Source organism: Rosa rugosa, chromosome 5 (genome assembly GCF_958449725.1).
Source record: "Rosa rugosa chromosome 5, drRosRugo1.1, whole genome shotgun sequence".
In the NCBI taxonomy this organism is placed as follows: Eukaryota; Viridiplantae; Streptophyta; class Magnoliopsida; order Rosales; family Rosaceae; genus Rosa; species Rosa rugosa.
The window spans coordinates 46,806,533-46,820,187 of NC_084824.1; the positions used below are offsets into that span (position 1 = coordinate 46,806,533).

Here is a 13,655-nt window from a genome sequence, read left to right on the forward strand (position 1 = left end):
ATCTTCACATCCCCTCAACCCATCACCATGGAACCACGAACTCTGCAACTGATGGAGCTACAAACCCAGCAACAAATCGAGGATGGAGGAAACAACCAAGTAGCCGGGAGTAGTGCCAACACAGATTTCTGGCGAAGCCGTGCCAGGTGGGTTCCTACTCCAGATCAAATAAGGATCCTCAAGGATCTTTACTACGACAAGGGAGTTAAGCGCCCAACTACAGAGCATATTCACGAGATCTGTCTCCAGCTGAACCAGTATGGACATGTTGAGGGCAAGAACATTTATTTTTGGTTCCAGAATGTCAGGGCTCGAGAGAAGCAGATGAAGAGGTGCAATCAGGCTGCTCAAGTGCCCATGGGAACTAGTTCTCCTGGTACTGGTGGATCCATTGATCTCAATTTTGGGTCCACTGGTTCTACTGGTGCTGGTGGATCCATCGACATCAATTTTGGGCCAGCTGGTGGATCCATTGACATCAATTTTGGGTCCACTAGTTCTACTGATGATGGTAGATCCATTAATCTCAACTTTGGTTCCACCGATTCTACTGGTAATGAATGATTTCTTGATTTAAATTTTGTTTCATATTCTTCCTCACACTTCAACACTAATACCAGTACAACTCTTTTGGCACAACAGGAGGACAAACATCCCAGCAACAACGAGGAGGAGATCACCAGGAGATTGAAACCCTTCCATTGTTCCCCATGCATGGTGAGGACATCTTGGGCATCATGAAGACTACTTCCGAGGGAGGTAGCGGTTATGGCGGTGGCTCTCACATTTCCCTTGAGCTCAGCCTCAACTCCTACAGAGATGCAGACATGGCTTAGTATAGAGTATTATTATTATTATTATTATTATTTTTTTTTTTTTTTTTTTTTTTTGTAAATAGCTGAAATTAATAAGACTGAATGAATGCATTTTTTTTTTTTTTTATTATTATTATTTTTTTTTTAAATTTTTTTTTTTTATTATTATTTTTTTTTTTTTTGTAAAAAGCTGAATTTAATAAGACTGAATGAATGCATTTTATTTTATTTTTATTTTTATTTTTATTTTATTTTTATTTTTTTTTATTATTATTAAAAAATATAGGACTCAAAAATATTTATAGGACACAAAATGAAAGACAAAAATATTTATAGGATTCAAAATGAAAGACAAAAATATAAATCCCTTCCCCCACACTTAAATATTGCATTATCCTCAATGTAATCAATTAAAAGCATGCAATGAAATAAGTAAGCATATAGGGATGGAATTTACGAAAATAACTACTAAAACAAAAAGAAAATGGAGGAGTAAAAGGGGAAGAGAAAGCAAATCTGATTATATTCTGAATTGGGTTGCCTCCCAAGCAGCGCTTGTATTTTACGTCTTGCAGCCAGACGGTACCTACATTAAATAAAGTTAGTAACTTAATATTAACAAAGAAATACAAAAAAAATAAACAAGTAACTATGAATTACAAACTACAAGTATAATTAACAAGTATTTTGTACATAAGACACAAGTTAAGTACACAAGTGAGTATAAAACGTAAAAAGTATTTTTACAAGTATAAAGTGTGAAACAACAAAATAATTTACACGTAAAGAGTATGCACAAGTATTTCTTTTGTTATAAACATTATTGATATCAAATCTAATTCCAAGCGGTAAATCAAGTGGACGTGCGGCCCAAGTATAGTCGTCTAGACACAAAGTCCCTCCTACATCCGTTGGGCAACCTTACTGAAATGGCCAGGTAGGGGAGGGTGAACACGAGAGGAAAAATCCATTTTGGCATGAGCTAAGCCCATTTATAAGCACTTCTGGATTCAAAAACCCGTCATGAACGTTGTCCCCTTCCTAGACACCATCTCACATAGGATATTCTTACTAGGATGTAAAAGGTCCTAAGTGTGTTAGACAGTTCAATGAATGTTAATAAAGGCCGCCCTCAACCTTAAGGGACCTGAACTAGGTACCAATAAGGGGTTTAGGCCAATATTAATAAACACGACTTCACCTATTCCTTCTTTAATTTACAACTCACAATTAAACTCGTATTCAACAATAAAAAAAACAACCTAGTTAATTTAAACTAAGTATCAAACAGTTTATATACAACAATTATAAACAAAAACAAGTGATTTTTCAATTCCCCGGCAACGGCGCCAAAAATTGATACGCTCAAAGCAAGCGCATAATTTAACCCTGAAAACATCGTTAGTAGTATAAGCAAATAGGGATCGTTCTATTCCGGGGATTGAGGGTACACCTGTCATTGTCAAAAACAAATAAAGAATTAAAATAATAAAGTAAAAAGTATTATGTACAAAAATAAAATAAAGAATAAAAATATATACAAGTTAATATAAAAAGGGGGGTTTTGAGATTATAGAATTGGAATTAAAATTAAATGAAATAAAGAAAGTGTAAAAACACATATACAAGGGAGGAACACAAGAAACAAAGATCAAAACTACAATCATATGAATGAAATCCAATTACAATTCCTATAGTTGATTATCTATGTCATGAGAAATAAGTTGACCATGTGAAACATTCGAAGCAAATGATTTCCCATATTTTACTTTCCTTGAATATTTAATCTAAGTGAAAGCACCTAAATTAAACCTATTGAACATGCAATCATAGTCTAGAAAGCTAGCTAATCAAGAACACATTCAATGCATGAAGAACAAAGAAAGGATGTCAACCAAAGTGCACAACCTAGTATGAAAAAGTCCATCTATTTGCAATCCTCCTTAATTGATTTCGACTTTTGTCCAAAGCCTTTACTACTTAAATCTAGCACCAATTACATGCATATATCCTAAGTTGGCCATCAAAGAACACATACATATAAAAGTTTTCCATAATCCAAGATCAATTAAGCAATCTCACATAAGCAACATAAAAATCAACATAAAGAAATCACAATTTATATTCAAACATAGAAATTGGGCTTAAACTTTGCCCTTAATGTTATTGTTAACTAGAAACAAATTCCTACGAAATTAAATAAGGAAAAAGAATGAATTACACCGTGAGTTGGAGATGGAGATGGAGTGCTTGAAACGTTGAAATCTTGAATCTTGGAAGCAAGCCTTCAAGGTGGACGATGGAGGATATGATATTCCCGGCTCCTTCTTCTTCTTCTTCTTCTTACTTGAAAACGCAGAATTTTGCAACTAGAGAATGGAGAGAAAAATGGAATGGAAATGGAGAGACAAAGAAGATGAAATGGATGAAGGAATTCTTTTTAGAGTGAGAGGAGAAGGTGTTTATATAGGGAAGAAAAAGAAGAGTGAAATGATAAATGGAAGAAAAATAATGAAAGTGGTTTGTAAAATATGGAAAAGATGGAGTAATGATGAAATGAAAGTAAGGCATGAATGTGCAGAAGTATGGAAGTGATGATGATCTATTGGAGCAGAAAAATATATCCAAGGAAAAAGAGAAAAGCATCTAGCTTTCTTCATGTGGGTAGGAAACATGAACATGTGGTGTTGAGCTGTTTTTAGATCAGTTTCTGCCCTTTTATTCCTTCAATTATTTCTCCAACAAGCATTCCCAATTTCACTATGACCTCTTCATAAAAAATGTTCCATTATGAGTGTAGATCACCCTGGTAAAATTTCATATTTTTATTCCATGTGGTTGGGCCGAAAATGCTGCTGGACCTCTTACAGGTCCAGTTTTCCAGTTTTGCTTCTGTAGAAAATTGGGCTGATTGTTTGAAGGCCTTCCACTCAACAAAAGTTCTTGCACTCTTCATAAGAAATGATCCTTGGGCTGTCTAGAATGGATCTGGAAAGTTTCAGCTCATTTGAAGTTCATTTGGTCCGGCGGCCGCTCCTTCTTCCTTGCTTGGCTTGGTTTCTCCTAGCCGGAGTAGGAAAATGTGTAAAATTGACATTTTAGTACATTTCCATTTTTCTCCACCATTTATAGGTAAGTGTGGACCTAATGCTCATTTCACCATCATTTACTCCAATGTACGTAAGAAAATAGAAATTGAGTTAAAAATCGATTCGTTAAGGAATTAACTAAGCAAAATGTGAGGAATTAACTATTAAAATACCACATTAAAATGCTCCTATCAGATTTGTCATACATTATTAACATTTTGAAACTTGAATCTTACTGCCCAAGCAACTAAGTACTAACATGTTGCTATAAATTGACTTTAATAATTGCCTCACACCAAAACACACCAAGTTTGATTCGAACATTATTGATCGACATTCGACAATGGAAGAAGTGAAGCTACTGGGATTCTGGCCAAGCTCCTTCGTTTACAGAGTGATCTGGGCTCTCAAACTGAAGGGTGTGAAATTCGATTATATAGAAGAAGATCTTTCCAACAAGAGTGAACTGCTACTGCAGTACAACCCAGTCCGCAAGAATGTCCCAGTGCTTGTCCATGGCGGCAAATCAATTGCTGAGTCCCTTGTCATCCTCGAATACATTGAAGAAACTTGGCCACAAAATCCCTTGCTTCCAAAAGATCCTCATGAAAAAGCCTTGGCTCGTTTTTGGATGCAATTTGGAGTAGATAAGGTAAATTTATCTCTTATATGAATGAACAGAGCACCCACTATGCAATCGAGTTGACTGATCAAAATAGACGAACACAATTTGTCAAATACTAATCGTTAATCAGGATAATTTCTAAATAATAGTTAAATGAACTCCAATTCGTCTGAATGATTTAGATCATCGAAACAAAACCATATAATGAGTCTTACATGTTATCCCTCAAATTAAAAAATTAAAAATAAAAATCTGGTTATATACAATGCATACTATCTCCTCTGTTTATATTCCTCTTTCGGTTTTCTGTAGATAAGGCCCGCTATCTTTGCATATGTCAGAGCTATCGGAGAAGAAGCCGAAAAGGCAAAAGAGTTCCATGAAGTCCTGAAAATCATGGAAGAACAAGGCCTTGGAGACCAGAAATTTTTTGGTGGTGACAATACTATAGGTTTGGTGGACATTGCATTTGGAATGCTAGCCTACTGGCTTGAGTGCATTGAAGAAGTCGTAGGAGTGAAGGTTTTAGAGGCCAGCAGTTTGCCTCGCTTGCACGCATGGGCTCAGAATTTCAAGCAAGTGCCTGTGGTGAAAGACAACCTTCCCGATCGTGGAAAACTGCTTGCCCATTACAAACATTCAAGAGAGAAATTGCTATTGGCTGCAAGTTCTATCTAGTCAGTAGTATGTCATAATACTTGGCTACCTTTCAGTCTGGGTTATTTTTACTAGTACTGCTACTACTATTATTACAAAAAAAAATGGAATAAATCGTTTATGTACGTCTACTAGTACTACTACTACTACTACTTATTTTTTTGAATAAATCATCTATATTATTGAAGATCATATGTGGTAAGAGGTACTAACGTACTTGGCTCATGCATCCCCCTTCTAATATGCCTTTACAATACTTAATTCACACTTCTTGCACTTTAGAGAAGGTGGATTCTATCAATCACGATGGAATTAAGAAATTTGTCGACAAATTATTATTTTATCTTTTATGTTTAATCAAATGGCTAGAGAGAGAGATAAGAATCAAAATTGGAAGTTGGAGCTCATCTCCAAACCCTTTCTTGGGAAAATGTGTACGTGTTGCCACAAAAAACTCGTTAACAGGGTTTCGTATATGTGTTTTTAATTTTTTGAGTTAAAAATATCATTCATTATACAATTTAGTAAGAACGACTTGCTTATAAAATTAAGGTCATTTAAAAGAGTTGTCACTCATAATACATTAAAGGTACACACATTTTCAGACTAAGTGCAAAACAAAGCAATGAAAAGTCCAGAATGAGAATAAAAAAGTAAAATGAAACCTTCCTTTGATCTCTTAAACTTCGTTTTAATTGGTTCCCATTCCACCGTCCTCGAAGCTGTGACGTTCATAAACAATTTGATTTGCCACGCCATTGTGCAAATTCCACATACAAATTAGTATTCAATTAGTCAGCATCAATTTGCATTCAATCACATCTTTCCTGCTTTTCAAGAAAAGAAATGGGAGGTTTAAAGAATTCCTGTGTTGTGGAATGATCATGTATATTTAATATAATTAAGATTCAAAAAGATTAAAACTTTTATTAAAACTTTTGATCTACAAACCCTCGAATCTTATCGCCCAAGCCAAAAAATACAAATATAATGCTACAAATATTAACTTTGCCTGGCACCAAAAGTCCATAAGACTCAACTTTGATTCAAAGTTTCAAACAATGGAAGATCAAGTGAAGCTACTAGCTAGTATTCTGGCCAAGCCCCTTCGTTTACAGGGTGATCTGGGATCTCAAACTGAAGGGTGTAAAATATGATTATATTTGTAGAAGACGACGTCGTTTCCAACGAGTGAACTGCTACTGCAGTTTACAAGAAGGCGGGGTACCAGTGCTTCTCCATGTATGGCAGCAAACCCATTCCTGAGTCGGCAGTGATCGAGTCCGTTGTCATTCTTGAATACATTGAAGAAAGTTGGCCACAGAATTGCTCACAAAACTGCATATGGTGTATCATATTTGATATTTGATGTTACTAAATTAATTACAGGTTTTGTTACATAAATAGCTAATTAGAAGAAGATTTGATCAAAGATAAAACTGTGTCTTGTGATCACGGTCTCGATACGGATGGGGATGGGGTGGGGCCATATTGGGTGGTGCAACCGGAGTTGTTCTGATGGGCCAAAAAAATTTCGATGTACTGGTTGGCCCTCTATACGTGTGCCCGCATCTCACGTCAAATTGAAAGAAAATAGCAACATTTACAAATATACATAAACAAAACAAAGTAATTAAGAAACTAAGAAGAAGCTTAATTAACGTAGATATTAAGATATGCATGTTAACTAATCTTTATTTTTATAGGGACGCAACTGTAACTATTTGAAAAAGTGAAGATACTAATGATGTATTGGCTCTATATGTGCCCTCCTACTAATTAAGGGGTCCAAATCCGGTGAATCCCAACATTCTCAAGGTGACTAGCTTGATTCGATCAAAATGAAATCTTAATTGTATATCTAGGCTCTACCAAGAGGAATGATATTGTAGATGATAAAGTAGAACATGTTTAATAGTTTTATATAGCCTTGGCCTTGCGGGCAGATTTAGCAGCTCCAGGAACCAACATTCTAGCAGCATATCACCGAATTGGTGGTAGCATTATAGCTGGCTTCAATGATACTATTTAGAAACTGGGACATCAATGGCGTGTCTTCATGCTACGGCCGTAGCTGCATATGTCAAATCATTTCATCCTAAATGGTCACCGGCTGTTATCCAGTCGGCTCTCATCACTACTGGTTTATTTGTATAATTTGCAAAGAAGAGTTTTCGATCTCCTGTGGGATAGTAGTGTCATGTTGCAAAATATTAGACTAGTTAGGACCAAGAAAAAAAAAACTAACCATTGTTCTGTATTTTCATTCTTTTGCAGCTAAACCTATGAGTGCCAATATCAGCCCCGACGCTAAATTTGCATACGGAGCTGGCCTAATAAACCCTTCTAGGGCTCCATATTATAGTTTGATATACGATCTTGATGGAAAAGACTACGTATATTTTTTGTGTTCACAAGGATACAGTGGCAAACTATTGAAAACCATAGCTAGGGACAAGAGTAGCTGCTCATCAAAATCTAATAAAGAAACAGCCAATAACCTGAACTATCTTCTTTTGCTCTTTCTATCAAGGATCCGAAATTCGTCAATGGGGTCTTCCATAGGACTGTCACTAATTTTGGATCGTCGGATTCCACATACAGTGCTAAAGTGGTGGCTCCATCTAGACTCAAAATCAGTGTGAATCCAAGTATGTTGTCGTTCACATCTCTCGGGCAGAAGAAATCTTTTGTTGTCATAGTAAAAGGGCCGATTGAGAAATCAAATATAGTCTCTGCGCCTTTGGTTGGGATGATGATGCTTTCTAAGTCAGGAGCCCCATCATTGTCTATGTTGCAGTTTAACTAATAGGCTAGGGGTGTGAGTATTAAAAATGTAAGCAAAAGCAAATGCTAAATTTGGAGAGTGCCTTAAGTCTATATTTGTTGATTTATATGTATACGTACTATTAATTAAATAAAAACATCTTTTGAGTACGCACATAATTATATGAAGTTATTTACATATACACTAGTGGTAGATCTTGGCAGAACATATATATACGTTCAAGTGATGATATATTTTAACACATTCGATTGCCAAGCGAACACAGTGACTTTGTTGTTTTGATGCTCCTCTTTTTGCTTGGGAAGACAGACACTACACCCTCCATTCCTGTATACATACATTCGATCATATATTTTAACACATGCATATATAAATTATAATATTTATGTGTACGTACACTAAGTCATCTATTCGCATACGAGTACTAGTAATATTTATTCAAAGCAAAGGTAGGGTTGCAGGAATACCAGCCAGTTTTTGTGCTTCTTGTTCAGTGAGCATTGCAGCAAAACCATGGAAACTTCTCTTGTAGCTATGAAGAAGCAGAGATTCATGTGCAATATCATTATTAATGCTGCTGTCAACTACGTCTCTTAGAATATTCACATGAAAATCAGGTGTTACTGGCACCCCGTTCTTTGGCTTGTCACCCATATACACAATATAAGTCTGCATCCAATTGCAAGATTGATTGACTTTAAGTGATATAAAGCTTTACAAAAGGCAAATTGATCTTATCGAAACTTTACATATCAAATGTATAAGCGAAGATCAGTTAATTTAGTTGAATATGACTAATAGAACCTGGGAGATATACCTTTCGGGCATCCTGAGCAGCTGACTGAGTAACATCAACAAGTAGAATACTTCCAATGAGGCTAAGAAGGAGAAACCATCGAAGAGCCATACTATGACTATATGTATGGTGCTACTAGAGCCTATAAAGAGCAATGATTTCATTTAAGAACTTCAACATGTATTTATAGCAAGAGTTGATCGAACAAAGATAATTAAGGTGAAAAAGTGTAAGCTAGCCTCTTTTACAATTCTGGACACGTGTAATGATTTTAGAACAATAGTAAATATCGGGGATGTCATTAGGAATAGGATAAAGTATAAACCCAAAAGCGGTTCTAAATGCGAAAGTGTTGCAAAATAATTTTGGGATAGTTGACCATTTTCCATCCACATATAACAAAAATTGAATTTCAAAAGAGAACAACTCACAGAAGATGGAGAGAAATTTGCGTTTATTGGAAGTTTTTTTTTTATTATTTGCAATATGAACTATATTAACTCAAAAGTAATAGTGTAATACAACCATTGGGAAAATCTCATTATCAAAGTTACTCTCCATTCACAATAATCTCGTGGAGCCATGGAGGTCCTACTTCTTGACAATACATAGCTTGCACCATATGCAGAGCTTTCCTAGTCAATCTGTGAGTAATTTGCATTTATTGAAAGTTAATAGGTTTAATAATTAGACGATATTAGCTCCTCAAATGCAAACACTATAGGGCACAAGGCCACTTCAAGCTAGAAGGCGAAGGGTCTGCCACTCTTTGGGAGCCCACTGCCCGTCCCTTAGATCCATTTTATTGATAGATGAAAAAGCAAAAGTACATAAGATTAGGGGGACAACAACCAAAAAATAACCATGGAAGAGACAAGCCTCTTCATGTACAAACTGAAACAATAAAGCACCAAAAATAAAGAACAAAACAACAAATGGGAACTAGAACCTATACGAAAGGATATAGTACAAGTCTCTCCCGTAATCACTTGTAGGTGACGAAAAATTCCGAAGAGAATTTTGACTCACCAATGAATGCGAATTGGAGCGAGAGCTAACCAGGAATGATCGAGAAGGTTCCTCGGAGCATTGACTTGGAGTTTGACCATCGGCTCGAAGGGGGGGTACCTGTAGAAAACCCTCTGATGCCTAAGTTAGTACGTTTCTTAGTCAAGTGGAATAGGAATAGTCGGAATGAGATGGTTTACCTGGACGTCGGACCGCCTTTATATAGGCGATGACTTACTTGGGGGACAAACTGTCATTATTTCCGCCTCTATGGCTGCAATTACTTACATATATACTTATGACGATGATTAATAATGCATTAATAACGATTAATCATGACACATTTACGACGATCATCATCGCGCATTTATAGTCGTAATCATTGTGCGTAGTTATTATCGTAGTTAAAGTCGTAATAATCGCCGCTTTTATGACCGACATTTATCGCCATACTGATTGCAGAGTTAATTGCCTTAATTGCAGGTCTAGTGGTAGTTGACCACTCAATCCTACATCACTCTCCAGAAAAGATGGTAGCGTATTCCACCATATGGAACCCTCATGAGAAGCACCATAGTTTGCCAATTTGTTTGCTCAACTCTTACCTTCACAATATATATGAGTGACCCGAAAGTGCATATTACATATAATATATAAACAATTAAGCCAAGCTATTCTCATACACCAAGGAATTAGGATTGGCATATGAAAATAATGCATCATAAGGGATGAGTCAGTTTCAAGCCAGATGTGAGTCCAACTGCAAGCGCAAGCAATCCTTGAAGCTTTAGTGCACTAAGAACTTCCACCCTATGAGCCAAGGCACCTAGAAAAAGCCCCTCATAATCATGAAAAATACCACCAAAGCTTGTTGTGTTAAGGTCTCTGAAAGAACCATCAGTGTTTAATTTGATCCAAAGCCACGGTGAGGGTTGCCAGGTTACCCTAGTGAAACTAGGGGCCTGCAATCTCAAAGGTAAAAGTCCCAGTAAAGCAAAAATTGGAAGGGAACCCCTTGATTGAGAACAAGGTTTAAAGCAAAGCGCAGCAAATTCCATGAGAGAGATAAGAAAATCTGCTTAAAACGTTCAAAAGAGAAAACAACTTGATCAAATCTTACCTTGTTTCTCGAATGTCCAGATGCACCAAACAGTGTTGCAAAAGGCTAGGCTCCAAAGTGCTTTAGTGAAGGATTCAAGGTGTCCATTATCTAAGATGCGCTTTCGTCCGCAGTCATTAGAGGTAATGCAAAGGAACTCTTTTCCGTTCCCAGTATGCGTTTCCACATGGAATCTGTTGGCTCGGATATCTTTAAAGATCAATAAGTTTAGATTTGCCTTAGGAGCGTAGAGAGCTTCTGCGACATTAATCAAGGTGCCATTTGGCAAAAAGAATTTGGTCATTTCATGTCCTTGAATTAACCCTGATGGCCCAGCCATCGTAGTCATAGAGGAATATATAGGCAACATCTCCAAGAATAATTGCCTATGGCGGAGAATGGTGTGCGTAGTCGCACTATCCGCAAGACATTGCAGTTCTCCAGAATCCATTCCTAAAAGAAAAATCTCATAATTAAAAAGGAGTCATAAAGAAAAGAACTCAACTTTTATTAATAAGCCAACGGAATTACATCATTGTCTTTTTCACTTGAGAGAATCTAATCCAAAAAAAACTAGCTAATGCAAAACAATGGTAGTCGTCTAACTTCTTTCGGTAGCTCCAAAGCAAATGTGACCAGGTGAGTAGAGAGATGTCGGTGGAGCAAGGCTCGCTTAAGTACCACTTATCTCAAAACCTTCCTAGACATCACACTTACTTTGGGTGAGCCTACTTTGAAGAAAAACTAAACCATTGGCATTTACTACAAAAATAATATGGCAATTGCCTACATCTCTTGGAAAATAAAAAAGACTTAATCAAAATCGCCAGTTTTTGGGTCTTGATCCTTGAAGTCTTCCACCCTTAGATCGAGATCGCCATCTTGATCTTCTTGTTCCATGTAACGTGCCTCCCTTGCTTCACGATACATCTTGTACGCGTTTGCAACATTCTGGGATGCCTTACACGCCCTTGCCCAATGTCCGGGTAGTCCACACCTAAGACAAGCATCTTTATGGTCAGGTTCCCTTGATCGAGGCGCTTTAAGAGCGCTTTGGGGACTGATTCTTTCTTTGGTGGCGTCACCACCATAGTCGAAGGCTTGGCCTCTCTCTCTCTCTTCACACGTTTACCTCTATGGTTCCGTGCACGCCTATCTTGGCGGTTTCCTTCCTCTTTAGGGTGAGAATATGGACCAGAACGTCCATAATTATCCCTTTCCTTAGGGTTTCGCTCCTTGCGCCCTCTCTTAGGGGCACAACTATAATTAGACTCCGGAATTGGCTTGGCTCCCACGGGTCTAGAATTATAGTTCTTCACAAGTATGTTGTCGTGCTTTTCAGCTACGTTCATGGCACCAATAAGCTCATGAAATCTTGTGATGCGTCCTTCATTGACATCAATATAATAGTTCTTGGCTCTCATCAATGCAGAGACAGGGAAAGTAGAGAGAGTCTTCTCGATCAACATCGTATCAGTGATTTTCTGCCCACAGAATTCCATCAAAGACTTGATAGGAAGTGCTTCCGAATTGTAATCAAGTACAGACTTGAAATCACAGAAGCGGAGGCTATGCCATCTCACTTCTAAGTCTGGAAGCAGGGAGTCACGAACGTTGCCAAAACGCTGCTCGAGTTCTACCCACAGTTTTCTTGGGTCTTCCTCATTGAGGTACTCATTCTGGAGCGCGTCATTCATGTGCCTTGTCATGAGAATGATGGCTTTAGCTTCATTCGCCTCTCTCGTAGCTCTATTTGCTTCAAAAGCAGCAGCTTGTTGAGGAGTAAGCACATACTGACTTGGCTCTTGGATCGTACTCAGGATCCCATCAGCCTTAAGATGCTAGCGCACATCACGGACCCACTTGTGGTATCCTGCGCCTGTTGTCTCTAGTGGAGCGAAACTCAACTTGTTCAGGTTACTCATCCTGAAAAACAACAAGAAAATAGGGTTAGTTTCGGAGCTAAATAGGCTACCACGAAAACAACAAAAATTTCTGAGCGTAGTCGCTTCCAAGAAATTAGGAATTTCCGAGCGTAGTCGCTTCCAAGAAATTTGATTCCAAGAGGGGTTGGATTAGATCGAAACAATGATGTTTGTGGTCGAAACAATGATGTTTATCGAAACAAACTCTAAGTTTGGAGAACTCTACAAGCTCCAAGCTTGGAGTGAGCACGAACCCCCACAGTTCGGCTTTTTTTGGTCTCCCCTACGAAGAAGAAAGGGGGGTAGAAGAGGGGAGGTTGCAAGTCCCCGAGAAAAAGAAAAGAAAAAAAAAAAAAACTTCAAAAACAGGAACTTTTAGAAAAGTTTACCTCGAAAAGTGCTGGAAAAGTCTGTCGGAGGTGGCCTGAAGTCGGCGGTGGTCGTTGGCCGGAGCTGCTGTGGGGCTGCTACAGGTCTGCTGCGAGGCCTGTGCGAAGGCTGTCGGTAGATGTCGACCGCTAGCGAGGCTAGTTGCAGGGAGCTGCGCGTAGGACTCGGCAGGGGCTGCAGGCAAGTCTCGGCAGGGGTGCGCGGGGCTTCGACAGATGTGCGTGGGGCTGTCGAGGGCTGTCGAGCGCAGGGGCGTGTAGCGCTGGGGCGAGCGGGGGCTTGTGCGAGGGCTGGGGCAGGATCTGTCGACAAGAGCTCGGTAGATGAGCACGGTGACTCGGCAGATGCGCGCAGGGCAGGCACAGGGGTGCGGCAGAGGCAGGTGAGGCTAATTTCTCCTGTTCAGTAACTTCTGACGGCCGGTTCAGGGTGATTCAAGCCGGTTCTTGGGAATCCGCCGCCG

At 38.4% G+C, this 13,655-nt stretch overlaps 2 protein-coding genes across 2 annotated transcripts; one reads left to right on the forward strand and one right to left on the reverse strand.

The window, feature by feature from the left end:
• The first annotated feature begins 4,247 nt into the window (after positions 1 to 4,247).
• LOC133713150 (probable glutathione S-transferase) lies at positions 4,248 to 5,324 on the forward strand. The gene is made up of 2 exons (XM_062139266.1): positions 4,248 to 4,556; positions 4,842 to 5,324. Exons 1-2 carry the CDS (start codon positions 4,248 to 4,250, stop codon positions 5,205 to 5,207), a joined length of 675 nt encoding a protein of 224 aa, XP_061995250.1. The 3' UTR covers positions 5,208 to 5,324.
• Positions 5,325 to 8,068: 2,744 nt separating this feature from the next.
• On the reverse strand, positions 8,069 to 8,949 carry LOC133713151 (subtilisin-like protease SBT4.2). Its single transcript, XM_062139268.1, has 3 exons — positions 8,792 to 8,949; positions 8,442 to 8,643; positions 8,069 to 8,301 (listed from the first exon to the last, which is right to left on the reverse strand). The coding sequence occupies exons 1-3, from the start codon at positions 8,879 to 8,881 to the stop codon at positions 8,210 to 8,212; spliced, it is 384 nt and encodes a 127-aa protein (XP_061995252.1). The 5' UTR covers positions 8,882 to 8,949; the 3' UTR covers positions 8,069 to 8,209.
• Positions 8,950 to 13,655: the final 4,706 nt, after the last annotated feature.

What these genes read in the sequence shown, in the direction of transcription:
- LOC133713150 (XM_062139266.1), top strand. Translation starts at nt 4,248, where the DNA reads ATGGAAGAAGTGAAGCTACTGGGATTCTGGCCAAGCTCCTTCGTTTAC. An exon ending in TGCAATTTGGAGTAGATAAG is followed by an intron (nt 4,557 to 4,841) that starts GTAAATTTATCT and finishes GGTTTTCTGTAG; the next exon opens with ATAAGGCCCGCTATCTTTGC.
- LOC133713151 (XM_062139268.1), bottom strand. Translation starts at nt 8,881, where the DNA reads ATGGCTCTTCGATGGTTTCTCCTTCTTAGCCTCATTGGAAGTATTCTA. An exon ending in CTGCTCAGGATGCCCGAAAG is followed by an intron (nt 8,644 to 8,791) that starts GTATATCTCCCA and finishes AATTGGATGCAG; the next exon opens with ACTTATATTGTGTATATGGG. An exon ending in AGAAGCACAAAAACTGGCTG is followed by an intron (nt 8,302 to 8,441) that starts GTATTCCTGCAA and finishes GTATGTATACAG; the next exon opens with GAATGGAGGGTGTAGTGTCT.